The 15,818-nt window shown below is 40.0% G+C and overlaps 1 protein-coding gene across 13 annotated transcripts in view; it reads left to right on the top strand.

Moving 5' to 3' along the window:
- Positions 1 to 15,818, top strand: part of CIITA (class II major histocompatibility complex transactivator) — a 43,091-nt gene that overhangs the window by 21,427 nt on the left and 5,846 nt on the right. For 9 of the 13 annotated variants that reach the window (XM_056337605.1, XM_056337606.1, XM_056337602.1 and 6 more), the window contains 10 exons: positions 1,863 to 1,928; positions 2,389 to 4,093; positions 4,207 to 4,380; positions 5,258 to 5,329; positions 6,779 to 6,859; positions 8,280 to 8,372; positions 8,711 to 8,794; positions 8,888 to 8,971; positions 9,464 to 9,547; positions 10,181 to 10,249. In XM_056337605.1, coding sequence (XP_056193580.1) covers positions 1,863 to 1,928; positions 2,389 to 4,093; positions 4,207 to 4,380; positions 5,258 to 5,329; positions 6,779 to 6,859; positions 8,280 to 8,372; positions 8,711 to 8,794; positions 8,888 to 8,971; positions 9,464 to 9,547; positions 10,181 to 10,249 — 2,512 coding nt within the window. Of the gene's footprint in view, positions 1 to 1,862; positions 1,929 to 2,388; positions 4,094 to 4,206; positions 4,381 to 5,257; positions 5,330 to 6,778; positions 6,860 to 8,279; positions 8,373 to 8,710; positions 8,795 to 8,887; positions 8,972 to 9,463; positions 9,548 to 10,180; positions 10,274 to 11,999; positions 14,569 to 15,818 lie in introns of those variants that run through there. The other 4 variants (XR_008821634.1, XR_008821633.1, XM_056337608.1 and 1 more) reach the window with 3 other exon arrangements.

Below are 15,818 nucleotides of genomic sequence, written 5' to 3'. Positions count from 1 at the left end.
GCAGCCAATCCATCGTTTGCTATGAAGTCCAGATTCTGGAAGAAGTCATCTTGTCTAGTTGAAACAATACAAAAACCCAGTGTGCTGGAGCATCATCAGAAGTGGAAGCTGTGCTGGTACTGGCATGGCCTGAGTATCTTAAATGCTGACTGCAGTCAGCTCACATGGGAGCCCCAAAACCACAATGGTGACAACTTAACTAAACAATACAGAAGCCCAAAATACAGAAAGATTTATAAAGAAATCAGAGCCTTGACCAACATACAACAGTCCCACCTGTGGTAGCAAACTTTCCCCAGCCACTTCTCTCCCAGCCCTCAGAGCTGTGAAACAGGGAGTTTGGGTTCAGTGCTCAGGGAGGGTGATGGCCCAGTTCCCCGGTGTGCGCAGTCGCTAGCCGCCCAGCGCGGGTGGCTTGCTCCCCTCCGGTGGCTAACACCCGAAAGAGCAAGGCTTTAAAGTGGGGATTACTAGGCAAACACCCCTTGGTTTGGGAAAGTATTTGTAAATTATGTATGCTGTTTATCTGAATACACAATACTAATAATTCCAGCTGGTTTACAGCAGCATAACATGGGTATGTCACAAACCTCAGAATTCCAAATGCAGCAGAAAAATTAGCACATAAGCTACCAAGTGAGTCTCTTTTCCTTTTTTAAGAATTATTAGTATCTGATTTGACCAATGCTGCTTCCTATCTAAATGTCTCATTACAGCTTTTCTTCGGTTTCCATTCTGTTGTTTTTATTTAATAAAATAAATAGTAAACCAAACCCAGACACTTGCCTGAAGACGGGCATGCCCCCTCTTGAATTAATATCTTAAGTTGATTTTTCTTCTACAAGAACTGTCTCTATATCAAATGTATTCTTTCACTGGAGAAAAGACCTGCTTATTAGAAGTCTGTGGGTGCTTCCCTGCTCTAACCATTCCAACTTTCACTGGCATGCAGGGTTGGAATTGATTTCCAGATCTCTGAAAATGTAAGATCTGTATTTTTTTTTTTAAACCACATCCTACATCAAGATAAACCAAATATTGTGGCAATAAATACATTCGTACAAATCGAGGGAGATTAACCTGTTTTGTTTTGATGTTTTTTTTCTGCATCTCTGTTGAGTGTGGTTACCACAAGACTGTTGATGGGCTTGGGTTTGTTACAGTCTCTGTCAATTTAAATTCTGTCCTGCATCTGCAAAGCTTTTCTTAACAAAAGTTTTTCTAAAACTGATACTTTGTCATTACTAGTCGGTAGAAAATATGCTTTCTCTGAAAAATTCCCCCCATTTCTTTGTGTGTGGCAGACACTGCTCATCTGACCAAGTGCAAAAGTCTGCAGTAGGTTTGAAAACAAACAAGCAAAAAGAAAGAAAATTGGGTAACGGCAGTCCTTTCTCGGGAAGAGTAATGGGTAAATTCTGTTGCTGACAGTCACTTCTCTGTGACTTTCATCCTTAATGCTTGGTTACAAGGTGTAGAAAAACAAAAGGAATCTATTGGTTTTGATGACATAAAGAAGTCCTATGTGTGAATGTGAATTTATGCAGAACACTGACATTTGAAAAGAACAGTGGATGTCAACTTGTTATGACAGGTCTTCTGCTTCATACAACTGCCGGAACAGCTGTCATCTTGTATGGTGTCATACTGCCTGCAACAGTTTGTCAGCTGAATTGTATTTGTGTGAGGATACTTTTTTCCCCCTTCCCTTGTAAAATAAACAAAATATCTTTCTCTGGATGATACATAATATATGTTGCAGTGAACTTCAAAATTTGCATTAGTCTTATTGTTAAAATTAATGAAACTGAATAGACTAGTACCTAGGTATCTTCCTCAAGTATATTGTTCTGTTTCTCCAGGTTTACAAATGTTCAAAGAAGTCCAGATTCCCATAATTCCTTCTGAAGAACCTTTCAAAAGACCGAGTGAGTTTAGATCTCTTGAACTTAAAACTTCCAGTATTTTTTGGCTAATTTTTCTGTGTTTCTTTGCAAATAGAAAAACTATGTGTAGGAATTGTCATTCAGCAATTTTTGAAGCTGTTCTGAGCGTTGAAGCACAATTCCTGTTTTTAAATTGTTAAACTTGTCTACCTTTAGATATCTAGCTGTAGTACCTACTTAGAAGGTCAGTGTATTTAGCTGATTTTATCATATGCATAGGTCTCCAAAATTATTCATTTCCTATGTCTGAAAGTCTGTTGTGCCTGCACTCCTAATTTGAGTACATGCAGTTGCATGGGATAAATCCAGACCTACATGCCTTATGGGAACTGATGTATTTTGAATGTATATTGAGTATGATTACGTACTTAAACCACCATGAAGTGATGTTGTAATCTGTGGAGTATTTTCTTCAGTTTGCATGTGCTATTTATTTCTCTAGAGCCAGTGGAAGCTTTCTGTACATCACTTATGGATTATTTCCGAGATGTGTGCAAATCTGTGGCCATGGAGCGTGAAGTAACTCTTGATCACCTGTTTATTGATGGGACACTTGTTCAAAGCCAAACTGAAACCAAGACTGGGAAGAATAGTGAAAAAGCCATGGAAAAGGAGCTGGTAACTTGCAGTCTGCAAGGGAAGGAGAAGGCAGTCCTTAAAAGAAGCCAAATATTTCAAATCCCCAGAGGTAAAGACTTAGAGACTAAAGTGATTGTGGTGCTGGGAAAAGCAGGAATGGGCAAAAGCATTCTTGTTCAGAAGATCTGCCAGGACTGGTCCAATGGAGAGTTTTCTCAGTTTGAATTTGTATTTTGGTTTGACTGCAAACAAATAAGCTTTCCTGAGAAACGATATAGCCTGAAGGATCTGCTTCTTGAATTTTTTGTAAAACCTCAGGAGGGAAATGAAGAGATCTTTGAGTATATATTGCAAAATCCTGCTAAAGTCCTTCTGATTTTTGATGGTTTTGAAGGCTTGCATGATCATGAAAATTCTCCTCGTTGCTTGGCCAGTCAGCCTGAAAAACACTTGTGCACTATAAAGGAGCTGCTTTCAGGACTCATACAAAAGAAGACACTCAATGGTTGCACTTTACTACTTACAGCAAGACCAAAAGACAAGGTGTACCAGTATGTGTCAAAAGTGGATAAGGCTATTGAAATAGTAGGATTTTCCCCTCAGCAGAGAGAGTTGTACATATCCAAATACTTTGAAGGATTACCCTACTGTGATAATGCCCTGAAATTAATCAAAGAGTGTGAGTACCTGTTCAGTTATTGTTACAGCCCTGTTATGTGTAGATTTGTTTGTTTTATCTGTGAGACAGTACTTGAAATGGGAAACGAAAGCCTTCCTTCAACTCTTACTGCAGTCTTCCTGAAATTTGTTCAGCAAAAGATAATACCTATGCAAACAGATGTTACAGCCATACAGAATCAAGAGAGTCTTGCTACACTAGCCCGTATAGCCTGGTATCTTGGAGAAAAGCGCCAAAGTGCCATGAAAAGTGATCATCCTTCTAAGGAAGTGAAAGAGTTTGCTCTGAAGTATGGATTTTTCCTGCCTTTTGCATTCCCCAGACATTCAGATAGTGGAGAACAGGAATTTGGGAGCACATTCTCTGACTTTGTCATTCAGAATTTCTTGGGTGCACTTCACCTTATGTTAGCAGAAGACATCAAGGATAAAAGTCTAACAAAGTACCTGTCTCTTGCATCCAAGAAGAAAAAACCTTATAACTGGTTAGATTTAGTGCCTCGATTTTTGGCTGGATTGTTGTTCCTCCAGGATGACTCCTACTTCTGCTCCCGTTCAAATAAGGATGTAAAACTATCAACCAAGAAGCAAAAACCACTGTTGAAATATATTAGAAGGCTGCAGATAAATGAGCTCTGCCCAGAGAGGTTACTCGAACTTTTGCATTGTATTTATGAAACACAAAGCAATTATCTTTTGCAGCATGTGGCCTTAAGGCTCAAGCCAGACCTGTCTTTTCTGGGTGTAGTTCTTGCACCACCCGATGTCCATGTACTGCACTCTATTTTAAAAAGGTCAAGAAAAGAGTTTTTCTTGGATTTGCAAAACAGCAGCATTGACATGCAAGGGCTAAAAGACTTGGTTGGCCTAAAGAATGTGGCATCTTTCAGGTTGGTCATTCTTTGTAGATAGTAGTGTCATTCATAGGAGTGTGTGTAGATGACACTTTCACGCAACAGCAGCAGTTGTATCTGTTGATTTCACATGTTTTGTCACTTCACAGGGCCTCCCTCAGTGATACAGTCAGGCTCTGGAAATCTTTAGAACAGGCAAAAGACTACGAACTGCTGAGAGCATCAACAGAGAAATTCATTCTTGATCCCTTTAAGGCAAAGACGATGAAGGACATCAGTGATCTTTCAGACCTTGTAAAGATGCAGGAGAAGATGATCAATTGGTAGGCTCATTTATGATCAAAGGTCCTCTTAATATACTAGCTATTTAAGAAAATGGGGGTACACTGACACTGCTGGAGAATAGAATGTTCTGCTTGTCCAAAGAAGTAATTATGGCTGTGCGAGCTCTTGTATCATCTCAAAGTGTTCTCCTACCCTGATGTGTGGTGGTTGTCATGGCAGGGAGGAGCAAAGATAGCACCGTGCAGAATATTTATCAAAACTGCCAATAAAAAAGCCAGCTGTCCTTTTTTTCTTCAGACTTCTTTATAATCTCTGAGTATGCTTTCTTCTAGTTGTTTTCAGTTACATAACTTGGGCTAACTGTTTTTTCCCCCCCTGCAGCACCTGGGCCATAAATGAAGGCTTGTTTTGCACTGGTCACAAATGACCTGAGTCAGCCCTTTAGCTCAGGAAGTAAAAGCCTGTGTTATGTGCTCTATAAACCCTGTGTTTCATCCATGATTATGGTGTGGCCAGGGGGTTGGTTGCAATTAAAAGCACACATAAAGTATTTTGGTTGGGTTTTTTTTAAATAAAAATGGTGAGTTCCATTTTAACACAAGCAGAATATTTTGATTACAAATATACACAAGTAAGTTTTGTGTTTGATGGTAAATACTTGATTTAGAAGAAAGTATTTTTAAGTTTTATTGGCAAAAGAGAAAATGACTGCACTATGAAAGACTATAAGCAGATTGAAATGAATTGAATCAAGAAAGGTTGGAGCAGAAGTTATTCTGAAATTTCCTGGTTCCTCAGTTAATGCAGAAGTTTTGGTTTTATTTCTTGTAAAAGTTTACTAAGAAACTATTTTTAAAGCACTGTTTTGTTTGCTAAAATAATGATTGTACTCTGGTTCTACTGTGATTTATTTAGTGTGCAAGATGCATCTGGTTGCAGCAGCTGTGGAATTCCTGCCATCAAAAACCTCAAAAAAATAGAATTTGCGTAAGTGATATATAACTCTCTGTTGATTGATATAACATTACATTTAAAACTGAGAAGAGTCATGGCCAGGCTGGATGGGGCTGGGAGCAGGCTGCTTTAGCGGGAGGTGTCCCTGCCCGTGGCAGGGGGGTTGTAACTGGGTGATCTTTGAGGACCCTTCCAACCCAAACCAGTCTGTGGTTCAATTATTGGCTACAGTCATTGAACTGATATCTCGTTAGTTTTTGGTAAAGCATTAAGTAAACCCCATTTATTGCTATTTTGCTTTTCTCAACCAGATTTATTAAGTTATGGCCCAAACTCAAAAAACATTGTTTCTGGCTCTTGCAGTGATATAGATCAACATGGTTCTATCGGTGTTGTTTGATTTTACTACAAGTTAGTTCCTTATCACCAGATGTAGGTCTTGTGCCACAGGGTATAAAGTGTGTCAATTGTGATCCAACTGCTTGGGAAATATTTTTTCCCCAGAAATGCTCAACTTTTCTGAGTCTTCTGATGCAATTTTCTGTCCTATCAGAGCTTAGACCATGAGAGAATAAGGTCAGAGAGTGCTTCCCAAATAAAATATTTGCCACCATTTTCTAGGAAGAAGGAAGACTGGTTTGGAAACTCTTTAAAAATTAGGTTTACTGATGTTTCTTTTTTCCCCCAAATTGTAAACAGCCTCCAAGTCTATTCTGTTGTTTTAAACATCCTGCCATAGAATGTGAATTAGTTTGGGCAGAAATTACAGCAGTGCAATGGAGAACTCTGATTAGGTCTTCACGTGTTTCCTGCTCTTCACATCTGATCCAGTCTAGAATTGCTGTGCTTGGCCTTACTCTTGATTTTATGCTGCTTCCTTTTCTCATTTCCTCTTCTACTTTCCCTTTATTTTAAAATTTTGGTTAAAATTCCAATCCTTTTAACTAGGCTGAACTTGTTCTGATACCAAGGAAACTCAAAATATGAGGTTAGCATCTGAAGGAAAAATGCTTGGAGCTGAAATATTAAAGTTCAATTTATGCTTTAAGCTGCAATAAAATATTGATCTTAAGTTGTTGTTCTAAATTGCCAGTAGTTGGAGGAAAAATAGTATTTTTTTCATCTCGGTTAGCAGGATTATAATACTTAAAATCCTGAAGAAAAAATAGAAAAAGAACAGAAATACAGGAATCTAAACCAAGTGAGGTGAATCTTGCAGAGAGTAACAAAAAAGTGGCAGACACATGTACCACTGCCTGTGTGCAAGCAGCTCTGCTCTGTCTGACCTTAGCCTTGTGGGGTCCTTATCTGGAGGCTCCAAAGCAGAAATCCTTGCTGCAGATGGTAGGGAATGGCGGCTTCTGAGGAATGTAAACTAGCTTGCATTTTGGGGTTGCAGGGGAAGAACTTAAAAATTTGTAACTTTTGCTCTTTCTGAGCATGTGAAAAAACTGCTGCATGTCTATATTTATTTTCTTTCAGGCTGGGTCCAGTATGTGGCCTTCAGGGATTCCTAAAACTTGTGAAAATTCTTGCAGCATTTCCATTGCTTCAGCATTTAGAGTGAGTAATGCTAAAGTTTAACTTTGCTAATGTTGCTCATCAGCAGCCCTTGATGATGGCAGAGCTCACATGGACAGAAACATTTGCCAGCAAGACTACTTCCTCTGAACAAACTGAACAAAAACATTCAGAGAGTATAGCAGCAGACTAAAAGCTAGCAGTCTTCATCCTTCCTTAAGACGCTTCTTAGTGGTTCGTTCAATACCCATTCAGTCACTTCCCTGTGTGTTCTTCAGCGGTTAAAAGCTTGTGGGAAAGGTTTAGCACAGAGCCCCGCTGGGGCTCCCCTTTCCCACCCTGACACTGACCAACACTGCCCGCAGATTACTTATTTCTTCATTCAAGGTCCACAGCACGCCAGAGTCCCAGGCTCCCTCGTTGTGAGTTTGAGAGACTCATGGTCCTGTCTTCCCCAGGAAAGAACAGGCTCCCTGCTGAACCAGAAGCAGGGTTAAATTTGGAGGTTAACTTCAGTATTTGTGCTGGTCCAGTGCACCTTCCAGTGTCAATGAGCATCCTGAACTTCTGGTAGAACTTGTAAGAGATTGAGCTTTGTGGATTTGATTCGTATAAAAGACACAAAATAGCCATACTCGGCTAGTACCTGGTTTTGTTCTGCCAAGTATTTTCAGGCAGTCTTTGTCCCTTCCTTTGCCAGGAGCAGTATTAGAAATAGAGTTTTAAGAACTCCAGTTACTATTTGTTCTCTTTATCCATGACAAACCAGCTGTCACTGAACTTTAAGCTTCTTTAGGCTAGAAACAATTGTGGCAACAATAGTCAATATTCTGCCTTCATCTCTGTGGGAAGATTACCAGGGGTTTGAGAGGGCCTTCGGCCTTACTGGCTCAGCCCATTGGCCCTTTGTCTGTATTGTATCTGGCATTTTCATGATATTTTTGGAAAACAAGAAGGTCTAAAATTGAAATGAGTACGATGTATCCCAGCATTATCTGTCAGATTAGAAGGGGATCCAGTATCTAAAATTGTGATTATCTAAAACTCTTTCTGTCTGGATACCTGAATGAAGAAAAACTTAATTTCTAATACTCCCTGTCTGGAGAAGGAGCTGTTTAGGCAGGGATTTACAGTGTCTGCTGGATTTTCAGTTCTGTATTTCTGTATGCACAGGAAATCTCACTTCAGCATTGCTGGAACAGTTATTTCATAACCACTTTAATAATGTTGCATATTAAAAGAAATGGGTCATGCCATTCAACTAGTTAAAAAAAAAATCTTAGGCTGTGAATTTGAGAAGTAGAGAGCTGCTTATTAGAGGAGCCGTAATTTGCGTGATGCTTCTTGCTGGCTGAGGCTCCCGCAGAGAAGGAGCTTCTCAAGATAGAGTGGTCTCTGAGGTGAATAAGCCACAAAAATTTAGATTAAAAGGGAAGCTGATTTTCTCCTTGTTGTCACCCAGTCTTGATGCTCTGAGTGAAAATGGCATAGGAGATGAAGGAGCAAAGAGCCTATCTGAAGTCTTTCCAACCCTGACATCACTGGAAACATTAAAGTAAGTGCAAGGTTAACAGTTCTGGGAAATTTTGAAAAGAAAGAAATTAAACCTAGAGCCTTAAGGGGCTGTGTGTTAACAATTATGAGCACAACTGACCCATGGGCATGGAAGACCAATGAGCCTATGGACACACTTAATCTGTACATTCATTAAAGAAATAGGTTAATCCTACAGTAATTCCTCATTTCCCTTCAAGGGCTGTAATCTTTTCCTCTGTATTTGTCCTAAACAGACTGTCCAAATTACATAAAAAAGACATCAAAATTTATTTTATTCACATTGTAATATGTTACAATAAATGCGCTCAGCTAACCAAACTATCTCACTTACTGTAGCTTATCACAGAATAAGATAACAGATGTGGGTGCAGAGAAACTAGCTACCGCTTTGCCTTCTTTGTCTTCATTAAAGACACTAAGGTAAGTAGTTGTATCCTGTTCGGTTGTTTTATACAACATACCTTTCTATCTCTGTCAAAAATTACTGAAGTATACCGCTCTGGTTTTCTGCAGCTTATACAATAACAGCATTTGTGATTTTGGAGCAGAAAATCTTGCAAAAGTTCTTCCTGCGATGGCATCTTTAAGAGTGCTAGAGTGAGTATGAAATCTGTTCAGATGGCCTGGGAAAGCTCACTTGCTTGGATACTGAAAATCCAAATCTTATGTGCTCAGAGATAGAGGAGACAGAAATGGAGGAATAAAATTTCAGGGAAGTTTCACAGGGAAAATCTGCTTATGCAGAGGCCAGGTAGCCAGTGGTTAGAAAGGATTAAGGAACCAGTTTACCATAAAAACCTAAACATTTATTTTAACATGGGAGATTAGGGTCATGGGGAGTTGGAGAAGGACCTCAGGTACATAGAAAAAGGAATTCCTCAGATGAGCTAACTTAATGAAGTTCCCGTTTGACCTTTTGAGTATTTTATTGCTGGTTTTTTGCATCAAGGCTCTATTTTGGTTTTTTTCTTTCTTCCCCCATGTGCAGATCAGCCCATATAGTATGTTTGATTTTTGAATGAAATATTTGATTACACCACTTCATAATATAATGATGTGGATTAACAAAGTCTTCTTTTTTTTTCTTAGTGTTCAGTATAACAAAATAACTGGTGTTGGAGCCCAGCAGCTGACTGACAGCCTACGAAAATGTCCCCATATAAAAAACTTGGTGTAAGTCACTTGATATGCTGTTTGCTGTATCTTTGTTCTGTAAATTGGGTTAGAACTCAAGCTGTGTTCTGTATTTCTCAAGTTTATAAGAAGCAAACAAAAAAGACATCACCAAAATACAAAAGCAGTTACAGAATTGTTAAAAACATTGCCTCTGGTTTTAGCTGCATTAATTCCCAATTGTCCCAGGCAAGCAAGCTTGTCCTGCTTAAAGCATAGTTTATATTGAGCCTCTCTTTGTTAATCTTCTACCCTCCCAGAGTACCTGACCTACTCTAGGCTGCAGGATGAGTATTTGAAGGCTAAACAATGAGCAGCCACCGTTAGAGGTTAAATATACTGAAGCTGCCAGTACACATTCAGGGGAAGAGAGACTGATCTAAAGAACAGTTATGGAGACAGGACTGTAGTGTGTCCTATAACCAGTCAGGCAGGTTGTGCGGGAAACTGCTTCTAAATGAAAATATATTTTCATTTGTTCCATAGCTTTAAATACTTTTATAGTATGATATTCAAAAGGAAAAGGCAGCTTTTAAAAAAAACACAAACAAAAACATCCCAAACACATCAAAACAACTGTGAAGCAAATTACAGTTCTCAAAATCTCTTTCCTTTCTGAATTTGCCCTTACAGGATGTGGAATCCCACCATTCCCTATGGAGTTCTCGAACACCTTCAGCAGCTGGACTCTAGGATCAGCGTGTAGGTTCAGAAGATCCCATAAAGGTAGCATAAATTCTGGCTCCCTGAGGCAACAAGATTTGTTTCTGTGGCAGCTGTTGATTCTGGTCTCACTGGCAGCAGGCACAGTGACAGCATCAATGCATACGTGGCTGAGTAAAGAGATGCTGCCCTAGAGTGGCACAGGTTGATATCACATCAGGCCCCCTTTCCCCCGACTCACCTTGCATCCCCCACCTCCCTGGCACCAGCACTAGCAGACTGCAAGAGCTGCATCAACAAGAATGGACTTCTGAACTCCTAGATCGGCCCAGTTCAGTGACTGGCAGCTGGCCTGCTTACCTTCTCTCTTCTGTTGTGGGAAACTAAATAGCATTTTTTTATTTCTCTTAGTTAATAGAAGAGTTCTGTACTCATTAGAGGTTGTTTTGTGTTGATTTTTAGTGAGTCCTTTCACTTCTCCGTTGTTGAATACAAATCCTCAATGGCTGTTTGTGAAGCTGTGCCTATACTGTACTCGGAGCAAGCCGTTGCTTCCTACAGTCCTTGTTGTCAGTCTCTTTCCCGTGGTTTAGCCACTGGCAGCCACTTCTACTTCATTGATTCTGCCTGCACAGTTTCAAGAATCCTTGAAATAATTGCGTTAGCAATTTGCTAACGGTTTGCTGATGATCATCAGGATCTGCCTGAAGGAGCTGCAGCAGGTATGGGAGGTTAGGGTTTTGTGTAGGACTTCTGCTCCTGGTTTTCTTCTGTGTGCTTCCTCTTACTCTTAAATAAATAAATAAATAAATAAATAAATAAATTGCGCAGGATGCATCAGTGAAACGAACCCAGTGAAGAATAAGAAGCCAGAGTCAAACCAGGTACCAGATACCCTCCAGTTTGCTTTCAGATGACAAAAAACACATTGCAGAGTGATGGCCAGCTGCTTGAGCTGTGGTTTCAATGGCCCTGGCAATGGCTGCAGTTGCCACTGGCTCCCTAAACCATGCAGTGAGCCAGGCGTTTGCGTGACTTTGCTCTCAGCGCACTAATCACCGGTGGTGGACTGGGCTGTATATACGGCACTGATCAGGCGACAGGTTGTGGAAGACCGAGGTGCCATACCAGCTTCACAGACTACTTTATACAGCAAAAGTGAAAAATTGTAGTGATCCTTAATAGCCTACAGTACAATTAAGTCTCCGTCTTGTTGGATAACCATACCTAGTTGGGAAAGAGTACATGAGGGATATGAATTCTGCCAGGAAACCTTATAAAAGCCAAGCTTTCTCTAACCTCCTGTAACCTGTCATTAAGAGTCTCTGAACATGTAGGTCAGCTCCCAAATGACTTTGGTTTTCCTCTGGACACAGAGAAATGGCAGTCAGTGGTAGAGAGCTCCGCTCTGTGAAAGCTGGTGGTTCTTGGACACCAGTCAGCTTTCACACCAAGCAAAAGATGTGTTTAACGCAGCTCCACGTAAACAACCCCTCGCATCTCCCTCCCCTGCCATTCTGCCTGTTTGCAGCACATGCCTTTGGCACCAATTGCCACGTTAGTGTAGTATTTGAGTATGTGAGGAAACAGTCTTCTTCATTAGCACTGAGGATAAGTAGCAACAGGAAGTGTGGATCCTGTCTCCCAAACCTGCCAAACTTGAAACATCCAGCAGGTACCAGTCACTGTTGTCTGTTTTCAGAGCACCTTAAATATATGGTTTTGGTGATGTTAATGGTGATTAAGCTTATGGGCGTACATGTCATAATCTGTCTTCATCATTTCACAGGTAACATAAAGAACAGGAAGGTGTCCTCTGTGTTTTCCTACCTTCTTGCTGCTTTATGAATTGGTGGCTGATTTCATGACAGTGGCAAAATGGAAAAGTCGCATTTAAGTCTGAGTGACACTTGAAGTGGGTGAATGGAGTTCAAAAATTTTAAAGGTCATTTAAAATGCTATTCAAACATCCAGTTGTATTTCTACAGAAGTGCTGAAGAGTTAAGCAACATCAAGTTTCAAAGATGAAAAGAGCATCTGGATTTTGTGATCACCATTAAAGGTGACTAGGAATCACCAGGATATTGATAGTATAAAATTCCATTATTGATTTATCAAAGAGTAGACTGCAAGCTGCTGGACCTGCAACATCTGAAGTAGTGACATATTAAATCTAATTGTTTCTTGGTGCCAGTGGTAACTGCGATCAGATTCCGTTTGATGATTTTTCAACTTGCAAAGCTTATGTTACAGATTTCATCTGATTGTCTGGACTGATTTGAAGCATTAGGGTCAGCAGCATAAATAATAATCGGTCTTAGAAAACTGTCTGGTATTGTGTTCACAAGAATCTAGAAGTGGCTCTTTTCTTGATGGTAATCACCAATGCTATATTAAGTGATAGAAAGGTATTTTCTATCACTTTCTTGTTATAGAATCTTTCAAAAAGATTGGGGAAAAAGGTGTAAAGAGAAGAAAGGAATTAAAACTGGACAACTAGTAAGGATTTTTCTGACATTATCACAGAAATCCAAATGCATACAAATAGCTTCAGTTTATTGCACAGAAATCCTCAAAGTGACAATCTTCAAAGTTTTTTACTCTGTCTCAAATGAGAATTTTAAATTCATATACCTGGATTGGGATTTAGTTTCTCACTTGCAGGTGGCAGTGTAGATGTACAAGCATCAATTTTATACTTGCAGTGAAATCACTACCGTGTGTTGTTTATGTAGCCTTCTTCTCTTACGGTTATGAGTAACTAGGCAATGACAGACAATAATATATTTCAAAGCATTATCATGTGTCTATGGTGCTGGTCTCAGTCACATGTGGGCCAAATACTGGTCCTGCTCACTGTGAAAGCAAACCAACCATCTCCTGTTTTCTCTTATTTCAGCTCTGTGAATATTCAAAGAACTTATAAACATACAGAGACAATTGCTAGAACTCGCATTCTGGCTCCCCATCCAGATACAGCCTGGGGACAGAGAAACAAAAAGGGACAGAAAAAACCAAGGAATACTCAATATGCCACAAATTGGGAAGGAAGGTCACTACTTCACAGTTAGCTCAGGGTTAGCTCAACAACCTCTTTGAATTCTCTTCTGCTAGGAAGCACTGATGATACTGACCCAAGGATCTATGCAAACTAGAGTCTCTCTACTTGCCTCTCAAATGATCTGTTCCTTGGTTTTAAAGAAGTCCCCGATCTTTATGTTTTTTCCAGCAAATTATACTCTGTGCCTGCAGAATCTTGACAGCAGGGATGGAAGAGGGCGGGCAAACTACAGAAGGAAGGAAGGAAGGTCTGGTTTGTTGTTTCTGTTGATCAGAGGAGAGCAGGGAACCAGACATGGTAGTACATGAAGGCAATAGTGCAAGAGACCAAGGTGGAAAGACTATGGACAGTATGATTCAGCCTGGAACGTGGTATTTTTCTTAACTATCTGCATGGTTCTTCTCTGTAGCCAGAGTCGTGGGAAATGCCTCATTTACACTCCGCTCTTTCAGCTGCTTGAATGGGAGGTAGTTTGAGCCAAATCTTGTGTGATGTTCCCCTCAGCCTGCAGCCCTCCAGCTGCGCGGGTCTGTGGTGAGCCCTTGTCTTGGCTTCCCTTAACTAAGAGGTGGATGACAAATGCCCCTTTAGGTATATATTCTGCAGCTACACTTCACTGAACCTGAATCTGCTAAATATTACACAGGCAGCTGAGTATTACTGGACACTGGATGGACTCATAAAATCATGTTGGGTATACTGCTGTTCTCTTTCTGTGGGTTAGTGGGAGATGTATGTTTATAACGTACAGATTGTAAATTGTGATACTGTTGAAGGCTAACTCAGAAATTTAGAATGGTCTGACTGTTTGGTGCAAGATATATTTTGTATATGCTAAGTTGACAAGTTCAGGCTGTAATCAAAAGAGTACACAGCATTCTTAGAGCAAGGATATTCTGGGACAATCAGGCCTTGAAGAAACTGTTAAGGATACTTTGAGGATGTTTTGTGTGCATTGCCAACTTACCAAGAAGACTCAAGGTCCATGTATCCTTACCTGAACTACCCTCATTATAATACCAAAAATCACACCCCTAGGTCAAAAAGACTCTTGCCCAGATGAAGACCCCTCCCCTCAGCATGCATGACAGTAGAAATGGTTGTGTGACCACATTAGAATTATATTGAAATCTCTAACCAGTCAGTGTAAAGAGGATCGATTTGGAAACTTACTAACTCTGCAGGTTTTGTGTATAAATCTGTAATGGAATGTCCCGTTTGGTGGGCTTGCTTTGTGGAATACTACCTAGCCTCCAGCTTTGCACAGACCTGAAATAAATAAGCAATGTCTTCCCGAGTGTGTGAAAACTGACTTACTGCACACCAAGTCACGCATCTGCTTTGCCAGCAACAATACAGTGTTTTGGTTGTCTTTACACATCATTTTTTTTTAAAGTATTAATGAAAGTGAGTATTCCTTTTTACAGTAGCTTGTAGTACCTATTGAAAATCATGTTCTTTTTTCTCTTGGAAGCATTAAGAAATCACCGCTGGCTTCTGAACATGATGAGGTGCTCAGAGCTTTGTATTGTCAGTTAATGGAAAGTTCTGGGTGCAAGGGAGACATGTTGGTGCTGCTGGCACTTATCAGTTCAGTGGGTCTGGAAATGGAGAAATCCTTCCCAACAGGCAATGTGATTTTGCCACGCCAACTGACAGGCTGTGAGTCCAAAATTAGAAGATATAAAAGTGCTGGCTGAAGCCACCTGCTAATAACAGCAAAAAGTTTTTTTTCATCCTTTCAGCTTTTTGCCATTTAAAGTTCTAAAATCAATAAAGTTTCAAGTCTGGATGTTCTTGTGGCACAAAGCTCACCCAGAATGCTTTTGCCAAATGAGTGCCTTGTATATAGAGGACTGAATTCACTGGCTAGCCTAAAAATGCTGTTCTGATCAAATCCGTGTTCTAAAAATCTTTTAGGATGAGAAAAAATACTACTCTCTTTATGTCCATGCTCTTTTTTTGGTCAAAGAATGCCAAGGCTTGTGTTATGATGGTAGTCAAATCCTGTAATCTGAGTACTCTCCTTATCCTTTAAATGTATGAAGCTGAGTTCTTCTAAGGAACCGAAAATCTTGATCTAAGATTCAGAATCTCCAAAGTTAATTACTTGGTGGAATTTGTATTGCTGGATCTGTGCACCGTGTGGCATTAACCCACTTCAGGGAAATGATTACAAACAAGTAGATAGTGTTGTAAGCACCTATAATAACAGACTGAACCCTGTTCTTAAAATGGTGTACATGTGACCCTGAAAAATTAGTGTAATCTGTCTCTGTGAACAGCAGGAATTTCTAATTATATAGGCAGCAGGAATGCCACCTTCAGGACCAAAATTCAGCCTTTCTTGTGTTAGTACCAAATGGGTATGTGAACACAAGCTTAACAAGATTCTAAACTTGGCTATTCTTTATACAGGTGCCTAAATGGGGATTTAGTTCCCTAATCAGTGTTTTAAGGCCCCAAACTGTATCTGATGGAACCTATCTTGGAGAAAAGCTCCTTAGTTCAATGACAGGGCTTCACCTCTTGCAGGAGCAGCTGAAA

The sequence above is a fragment of the Falco biarmicus genome, chromosome 4 (assembly GCF_023638135.1).
Source record: "Falco biarmicus isolate bFalBia1 chromosome 4, bFalBia1.pri, whole genome shotgun sequence".
NCBI classification, from domain to species: domain Eukaryota; kingdom Metazoa; phylum Chordata; class Aves; order Falconiformes; family Falconidae; genus Falco; species Falco biarmicus.
Note: the sequence above shows the minus strand (reverse complement) of the source record. Positions and strands in the feature narration are given on the sequence as shown.